At 63.0% G+C, this 8,674-nt stretch overlaps 2 protein-coding genes and 1 pseudogene across 2 annotated transcripts; 1 reads left to right on the forward strand and 2 right to left on the reverse strand.

Annotated features, from left to right (window-relative positions):
- Positions 1–2,496: 2,496 nt before the first annotated feature.
- Positions 2,497–3,392, reverse strand: LOC142048296 (feather keratin 3-like). Its single transcript, XM_075075026.1, has 2 exons — positions 3,327–3,392; positions 2,497–2,941 (listed from the first exon to the last, which is right to left on the reverse strand). Exon 2 carries the CDS (start codon positions 2,918–2,920, stop codon positions 2,555–2,557), a length of 366 nt encoding a protein of 121 aa, XP_074931127.1. The 5' UTR covers positions 2,921–2,941; positions 3,327–3,392; the 3' UTR covers positions 2,497–2,554.
- Positions 3,393–4,726: 1,334 nt separating this feature from the next.
- LOC142048332 (scale keratin-like) lies at positions 4,727–5,219 on the forward strand (annotated as a pseudogene).
- A 2,747-nt stretch (positions 5,220–7,966) lies between these two features.
- Positions 7,967–8,449, reverse strand: LOC142048318 (feather keratin 3-like). The gene has a single exon (XM_075075059.1). It carries the CDS (start codon positions 8,435–8,437, stop codon positions 8,072–8,074), a length of 366 nt encoding a protein of 121 aa, XP_074931160.1. The 5' UTR covers positions 8,438–8,449; the 3' UTR covers positions 7,967–8,071.
- Between the last annotated feature and the right edge of the window lie 225 nt (positions 8,450–8,674).

Genomic DNA, 8,674 nt, shown 5'->3' on the forward strand with positions numbered 1-8,674 from the left:
CCTGCATCCAACTCGTGCCTCCCTCCCTCTTTGTGCCCCTTTGGGAGGACCCCGGGGGTCGCGTGCCCGTCAGCTCTGGGAGGGCAAATGCTGAGATGCCCAGGAGAGGTGAGGATGGGCAGCGCTGGGAGAGGGAGGATGCAGACAGGCAGGGGAGAGGGAGCTTTTGGTTGGAGCTTGCAGGAGCTGGGGAAAGGGCAGAGGGCAGAGAGCAGGCCAGGTGCTGGCAGCGCTCCTTTGCCTGGTCTTCGCAGTGCAGGAGAGACACCGGCACCGCCAGGTCCCGCTGATCCACCGAAGCACGGCAGCACCTCTGGGCACCTGCGCAGAGGAGGCTGGACGAGAGCCAGCGTTAAACCCGCGCTTGGGAAATGGCTGTCACGTGCTGGAGAGCAGCTTGTTGAGGGTGGGCCCAGGGGATGCTGCTGGTGGACACCAAGGTGAGCACGAGCCGGCCACGTGTCCTGGGCCAAAGGCAGCCAGCGGGGCCCTGGGCTGCATGCTGAGGAGCATGGGCGGCAGGGGGAGGGAGGGGAGCGTTGCATTTGCCTCAGCACTGGCGAGGCCACCCCTGCGGTGCTGTGTTGAGCCCAGGGCTGCCCAGCACAGGAGAGATGTGTGGCTCCTGGAGAGAGCCCAGCAAAGAGCTGCTCGCCGATGAGCGTCCTGGTTTGGGCTGGGATAGAGTGAATTGCCTTCACAGTAGCTGGGATGGGGCTATGTTCTGGATTTGTGCTGGAAACAGTGTGGATAATCGCGGGACATTTTCCTTCTTGCTGAGGAGATCCAGAGAGAGATGGGACTGTTCATGGTGGTGCAGAGGAGGCTCAGCGGGGCTCAGCAATGTGCAGAGAAGGCCAGCACGGCCAGCACATGCAGCGGAGAGCTCCCAAGATGATGAGGGGCCTGGAGTGTCTCCCTCATGAGGAAAGGCTGAGAGACGGGGTTTTGTTCAGCCGGGAGAAGAGAAGAGTGAGGGGGGATCTCATCAATGCTTCTTAAAATCTGTGAAGGGTGGGTGCCAAGAGGATGGGACTGGACTCTTTTCCTTGGTGCCCAGTGAGAGGACAAGGGGCAATGAGACTATATTGGAAGATGGGAATTTCCACTTAAACGTGAGAGAAAACTCCTTTACTGTTCTGGTGTCAGAGCAGTGGGACAGGCTGCCCGGAGATGCTGTGGAGTCTCCTTCCCTGGAGATATTCAAAACCCACGTGGATGCGGTCCTCTGCCCCTGTTCTAGGTGTACCTGTTCAAGCAGGGTGTTTGGACGAGGTGATCTCCAGATTTCCCTTCCAACCACTTCCAGCCTGTGATTCTGTGGTTGTGTGGTTCTGTGACATGGCTGAAGGGGAGGCTTGAAGACGATGGAGCCAGGCTCATGTCAGAGGTGTCCAGTGCCAGGAGAAGAGCCAATGGTCACCACGTGAAACACAGGAGCCTCTGCCTCAATGTCCCAAAATAATTTTTTCCCTGTGAGGCAGACCGAGCAGTGGCACAGGTTACCCCGTGAGGTGGTGGAGTCTCTGTCCTTGGAGACATGCAGAAGCTGGCTGGCCACGGTGCTGGGCAGCGGGCTGTGGGTGAGCCTGCTGGAGGGGTCAGCATGAGAAGATGCCCTGCAAAGGCTCCTGCCACAGGAGCGTGGCTGCGATTTCTGTGATTTCAGGTGTGCGTCAGAGAAGGGAGGAGCAGCGCGCGTGTTGTTCTGTGCTGGGGGTAATAAGCGGAAGGAGAAAGGGAAGCGGAGAAGGAGAGGGAAGAAGTGGAGGGAAGGGGAAGGGTGGGAGGGAGAAGAAGGCGGCGGGAAGGGGAAAGACAAAGAGGAATGAGGAGGGGAAGGGAATGGGATAAGGAAGAGGAAGGGAAGCCTCCCCTTTGCTTTCTGCCGCCACGCCTCTAGTAGAGCCCAGGAGGCAGAAAGGGGCTGGGGTCGTGTCAGGCACGGCCCCCGGCTGGCCTCCAGACCCTGGGTAAGCTGCGCTCCTGCGCAAGGAGGCTGGAGGTGTGCAAATGCCGCAGGGCTGTGTGTCCTGCAGGCAGGGGAGCAGCCTGCGTTGAGGCAGGGCCCTTGGAGCTCATCTGCGGGACGGTGTGCGTCCAGAGCTGCCAGGGCTGTGCGGGGGGGTCTCCCCAAAAGCAGCTGAGCCTGGCTCTGCGGGGGCTGAGAGAGTGCCCTGGCGCAGCTGGCCGGGGCCCCGTGCAGGGCCAGGGAGCCCCGCAGCCGACGCTGGGCTTTGAAAGGAAAGGCAGAGAGGCAGGCATGGATTGCAGGCTTCTTTTATTGCAGTGCAGGAAAGCGGCCACTGGAGAAAGCCACGTACAAGGGAGGCACGCAGGTTGTCCCTGCAGGCTTTGAGTAAGGTGCTCCTTCAGGCTTCTCCCAGGCGGTGGTCATTGCAGAGACATGCCTGTGGGATGATGGTGTGCATCTGGGCAAGGTCGGGATTAAGGAGGAGGAGGAGGGTCATGGAGAGAGGGTAAGGAGGGGAGAAAGGGGTGAGGAGTGAGTCTGAGTGTCCCAAGGGCTGTGCCGGGGTCTTTGGGTCAGGGTCTAGCAGGGCCCACAGGTGTCCCACAGCTTCTTGGTGTAGCGGGGCAAGACGCAAGGGCTGCAGGCGGGAGAAGCGTAGGGTCTGCCAAAGGTGCAGAGGCCCCCCGAGCCCTGCGTGGCCCCGGCACCGTAGAGGCCCCCCAGCCCCAGGGAGCCCCCAAAGGCCGGTGCTCCGGAGGAGCCCACCACGGCTTGCTGGGGGAAGGAGCTGAGGATGGGGCCGGGGAAGGTGACGACGACGGGGGGCGGCTGGATGAAGGCCGTGGAGTCGGGGCACTGGCGGGCGCACAGCTCGTTGCAGCTCTCGGCGATGGGCTGCGGGACGGCGACGCTGGTTTTTGGTGGGCACAGGTCGTAGCAAGACATCTTTGTTGGAGAGAGCTGAGCCTGAAAGACATGGCCCCAAGGACAGGTGTCATGACCAAGGAGGAGATCCTCTGGCCGAGCAGGGCCTTGTTCCAGGGCTGCCTTGGAGCTGGAGGGGCCAGAGCCACCACCTTGCCCGCACTGCCCACCGCTTAGCCCTTGCCCAGACAGCCCCCCTCAGCGCCCTGCTCTCCTCACACAGAGGACGCACAAACCCTCCCTGAGAGCCGGGCCTTGCTCTGCACGTCCCGGCCCGAGGCTCCTTCCTCCTCCCGCCATGGCTCAGCCTGCCCTGGCTGCCCGAGCCTGCTACCAGCACGCCCGCTGCTGTCACTGCTCTCCCGCCCAGGGAGGCCCCACGCTGGCCACTGCCACAGCAGGCAGACAGCGGCAGGCACCCACCTACCCTTTTCCTGAGCAGAGCGAGGCAGGAGCGGCGGATGCCAGCACTCACCGAGGGCAGCGCTTTTATTGCTGGCCGCCGAGTGCAGGGAGGAGCTGGCCATGCTGGGGACACGTGGCCCACGGTGGCCAAGCCCCTGCCTCCTCCCTGCGTGGCACGGGGCTGTTTTGCTGACGCCGTTTCCCTCGCCGGCCCAACCCGCTCTATCAGCCCCTGCCATCATCCCGCTTGGACGCTTGCCAGCTGCCACCTCATGGGCCAAATGAGCCCCGCTGTCTTTTCATTATCTCGGTGTGTAAGAGGGCACGCAGCGTGACAAAGGCTGACTGCAAGCGCCCGGCGTGCCACTGCTCTTCGTCAAGGGCTTGGTCTCACGGCGGCCCCGTGCCCTCTTTGCAGAGCCACAGGCAAGACCAGGGTCATGGCACTGGGCAAGAAGGTGGCCTCGCAAAGGACTGCGGCACGGCAAGCGACCGCATGACGTATGCCATGTGGCTATTATCTAGAGAGGCGCGAGGTTACGAAATGCCAAATCAAAGGCACTCCTCTCGGTCACTGCCTGCTCAGCACGATGCATCACTCGCCAGCCCAAGGCAGCCGGCCTCCCTCCGCCCCCAGGCACTGGCCATCAAGCTCTGCACTCTGGGGGAGAAAGACCACTCATGCGCTTCCGCGGGGTACGTGATGCAAGGAGCACGGATCCCCACCTGGGCCCACGTGCCTCGGGCTCATGCCAGTCCTGCCAGGCCCTTGCAAGTGTGGCGGGAGCCCCATTGCTGGGGGACGGTGCTGGGCAGGGTCTGCCCTCGAGCTGCTGGGCAGCTGGGAGCCCTGTCACAATGCACAGCCACAGCAGCCCACAGCTACGCTGGCCCCATTGGCGCTGGCGCCTCTCCTCCCAGCAGAGCCTGGCTGCCAGCTCAGGGCACAGGTGTCTTCCCAGGGCAGAGCACAAGGCAGGCAGCGAGGAGCTGCAGAAGCAGGGGCCTCTGCTGCCGCGCGCAGCCCCTACGAGGGGGATGCCCGCTCTCAATTAGCCCACGGAGCAGAAAGGGGAGGAGAGCCTCAGAAGGGGCATGTGCTGGACGGGCGAGGGGATGCTGACTCAGGGAGGGCCAGAAGCCCAACAGCCCTGTTGTCATTGGCAGGAGGGGAGTGCCGCCTCTGCAGATTGGCCCAGGTGGTGCTGAGCAATGGCAGGGCCGCTATAAAAGCTCTGCCCCTGCCAGGCTCTCCCATCCACTGCTCTGCTTGCCTTCTCCTCTGGGAACAGGGTAAGTCTGCGAGCGGTTCTTCTTCAGACCCCCTGCTCTGCGCCCGACCCCTGCGCCTCGGGTGCTCCCCTCAGCTGCTCTCTTACAACCTCTGCCCTCTCGCAGAGCACCATCAGATCCCGCACAAAGATGTCCTGCTACGACCTGTGCCCACCAAAAACCAGCGTCGCCGTCCCGCAGCCCATCGCCGAGAGCTGCAACGAGCTGTGCGCCCGCCAGTGCCCCGACTCCACGGCCTTCATCCAGCCGCCCCCCGTCGTCGTCACCTTCCCCGGCCCCATCCTCAGCTCCTTCCCCCAGCAAGCCGTGGTGGGCTCCTCCGGAGCACCGGCCTTTGGGGGGCTCCCTGGGGCTGGGGTCCTCTACGGTGCCGGGGCCACGCAGGGCTCGGGGGGGCCTCTGCACCTTTGGCAGACCCTACGCTTCTCCCGCCTGCAGCCCTTGCGTCTTGCCCCGCTACACCAAGAAGCTGTGGGACACCTGTGGGCCCTGCTAGACCCTGACCCAAAGTCCCCGGCACCGCCCCCACACCAAACACCAATGCCACCGCCACCCATGCACGGCTGAGCTGGTGGGCACGAGGCACTGAGGAGTGCTGAGCAGCCCCATCCAACGCCTGGGCAGCTGGCAGTGCCGCTCACCCTTGGCCCTTCCTGCCCTCTTCCCCTGCCCTTTAATCCCCTCCCGTGCCCAGTCCTCCTGCCCTGGGACGGGGCAGGAGGTGGACCCGAAAGGCCCTGTGGGGCTGCAGGGCCACGACTTCGGCATCCGGAGCGCTGCAGCAACGGGGCATCCGGAGAGACAATCGGTGCTCTGGGGAAGATCCCTCTGCCTCCCCCAACACATGGCAGCCAGCCTCTCTGGGTCTTGCCCACCCTCCCTCTGAGAGCCTCTCCCGCCCCTCTGGGCACAATAAAGATTTCCTGCATCCAACTCGTGCCTCCCTCCCTCTTTGTGCCCCTTTGGGAGGACCCCGGGGGTCGCGTGCCCGTCAGCTCTGGGAGGGCAAATGCTGAGATGCCCAGGAGAGGTGAGGATGGGCAGCGCTGGGAGAGGGAGGATGCAGACAGGCAGGGGAGAGGGAGCTTTTGGTTGGAGCTTGCAGGAGCTGGGGAAAGGGCAGAGGGCAGAGAGCAGGCCAGGTGCTGGCAGCGCTCCTTTGCCTGGTCTTCGCAGTGCAGGAGAGACACCGGCACCGCCAGGTCCCGCTGATCCACCGAAGCACGGCAGCACCTCTGGGCACCTGCGCAGAGGAGGCTGGACGAGAGCCAGCGTTAAAACCCGCGCTTGGGAAATGGCTGTCACGTGCTGGAGAGCAGCTTGTTGAGGGTGGGCCCAGGGGATGCTGCTGGTGGACACCAAGGTGAGCACGAGCCGGCCACGTGCCCTGGGCCAAAGGCAGCCAGCGGGGCCCTGGGCTGCATGCTGAGGAGCATGGGCGGCAGGGGGAGGGAGGGGAGCGTTGCATTTGCCTCAGCACTGGCGAGGCCACCCCTGCGGTGCTGTGTTGAGCCCAGGGCTGCCCAGCACAGGAGAGATGTGTGGCTCCTGGAGAGAGCCCAGCAAAGAGCTGCTCGCCGATGAGCGTCCTGGTTTGGGCTGGGATAGAGTGAATTGCCTTCACAGTAGCTGGGATGGGGCTATGTTCTGGATTTGTGCTGGAAACAGTGTGGATAATCGCGGGACATTTTCCTTCTTGCTGAGGAGATCCAGAGAGAGATGGGACTGTTCATGGTGGTGCAGAGGAGGCTCAGCGGGGCTCACCAATGTGCAGAGAAGGCCAGCACGGCCAGCACATGCAGCGGAGAGCTCCCAAGATGATGAGGGGCCTGGAGTGTCTCCCTCATGAGGAAAGGCTGAGAGACGGGGTTTTGTTCAGCCGGGAGAAGAGAAGAGTGAGGGGGGATCTCATCAATGCTTCTTAAAATCTGTGAAGGGTGGGTGCCAAGAGGATGGACTGGACTCTTTTCCTTGGTGCCCAGTGAGAGGACAAGGGGCAATGAGACTATATTGGAAGATGGGAATTTCCACTTAAACGTGAGAGAAAACTCCTTTACTGTTCTGGTGTCAGAGCAGTGGGACAGGCTGCCCGGAGATGCTGTGGAGTCTCCTTCCCTGGAGATATTCAAAACCCACGTGGATGCGGTCCTCTGCCCCTGTTCTAGGTGTACCTGTTCAAGCAGGGTGTTTGGACGAGGTGATCTCCAGATTTCCCTTCCAACCACTTCCAGCCTGTGATTCTGTGGTTGTGTGGTTCTGTGACATGGCTGAAGGGGAGGCTTGAAGACGATGGAGCCAGGCTCATGTCAGAGGTGTCCAGTGCCAGGAGAAGAGCCAATGGTCACCACGTGAAACACAGGAGCCTCTGCCTCAATGTCCCAAAATAATTTTTTCCCTGTGAGGCAGACCGAGCAGTGGCACAGGTTACCCCATGAGGTGGTGGAGTCTCTGTCCTTGGAGACATGCAGAAGCTGGCTGGCCACGGTGCTGGGCAGCGGGCTGTGGGTGAGCCTGCTGGAGGGGTCAGCATGAGAAGATGCCCTGCAAAGGCTCCTGCCACAGGAGCGTGGCTGCGATTTCTGTGATTTCAGGTGTGCGTCAGAGAAGGGAGGAGCAGCGCGCGTGTTGTTCTGTGCTGGGGGTAATAAGCGGAAGGAGAAAGGAAGCGGAGAAGGAGAGGGAAGAAGTGGAGGGAAGGGGAAGGGTGGGAGGGAGAAGAAGGCGGCGGGAAGGGGAAAGACAAAGAGGAATGAGGAGGGGAAGGGAATGGGATAAGGAAGAGGAAGGGAAGCCTCCCTTTGCTTTCTGCCGCCACGCCTCTAGTAGAGCCCAGGAGGCAGAAAGGGGCTGGGGTCGTGTCAGGCACGGCCCCCGGCTGGCCTCCAGACCCTGGGTAAGCTGCGCTCCTGCGCAAGGAGGCTGGAGGTGTGCAAATGCCGCAGGGCTGTGTGTCCTGCAGGCAGGGGAGCAGCCTGCGTTGAGGCAGGGCCCTTGGAGCTCATCTGCGGGACGGTGTGCGTCCAGAGCTGCCAGGGCTGTGCGGGGGGGGTCTCCCCAAAAGCAGCTGAGCCTGGCTCTGCGGGGGCTGAGAGAGTGCCCTGGCGCAGCTGGCCGGGGCCCCGTGCAGGGCCAGGGAGCCCCGCAGCCGACGCTGGGCTTTGAAAGGAAAGGCAGAGAGGCAGGCATGGATTGCAGGCTTCTTTTATTGCAGTGCAGGAAAGCGGCCACTGGAGAAAGCCACGTACAAGGGAGGCACGCAGGTTGTCCCTGCAGGCTTTGAGTAAGGTGCTCCTTCAGGCTTCTCCCAGGCGGTGGTCATTGCAGAGACATGCCTGTGGATGATGGTGTGCATCTGGGCAAGGTCGGGATTAAGGAGGAGGAGGAGGGTCATGGAGAGAGGGTAAGGAGGGGAGAAAGGGGTGAGGAGTGAGTCTGAGTGTCCCAAGGGCTGTGCCGGGGTCTTTGGGTCAGGGTCTAGCAGGGCCCACAGGTGTCCCACAGCTTCTTGGTGTAGCGGGGCAAGACGCAAGGGCTGCAGGCGGGAGAAGCGTAGGGTCTGCCAAAGGTGCAGAGGCCCCCCGAGCCCTGCGTGGCCCCGGCACCGTAGAGGCCCCCCAGCCCCAGGGAGCCCCCAAAGGCCGGTGCTCCGGAGGAGCCCACCACGGCTTGCTGGGGGAAGGAGCTGAGGATGGGGCCGGGGAAGGTGACGACGACGGGGGGCGGCTGGATGAAGGCCGTGGAGTCGGGGCACTGGCGGGCGCACAGCTCGTTGCAGCTCTCGGCGATGGGCTGCGGGACGGCGACGCTGGTTTTTGGTGGGCACAGGTCGTAGCAAGACATCTTTGTTGGAGAGAGCTGAGCCTGAAAGACATGGCCCCAAGGACAGGTGTCATGACCAAGGAGGAGATCCTCTGGCCGAGCAGGGCCTTGTTCCAGGGCTGCCTTGGAGCTGGAGGGGCCAGAGCCACCACCTTGCCCGCACTGCCCACCGCTTAGCCCTTGCCCAGACAGCCCCCCTCAGCGCCCTGCTCTCCTCACACAGAGGACGCACAAACCCTCCCTGAGAGCCGGGCCTTG

The sequence above is a fragment of the Phalacrocorax aristotelis genome, chromosome 25 (genome assembly GCF_949628215.1).
Source record: "Phalacrocorax aristotelis chromosome 25, bGulAri2.1, whole genome shotgun sequence".
In the NCBI taxonomy this organism is placed as follows: domain Eukaryota; kingdom Metazoa; phylum Chordata; class Aves; order Suliformes; family Phalacrocoracidae; genus Phalacrocorax; species Phalacrocorax aristotelis.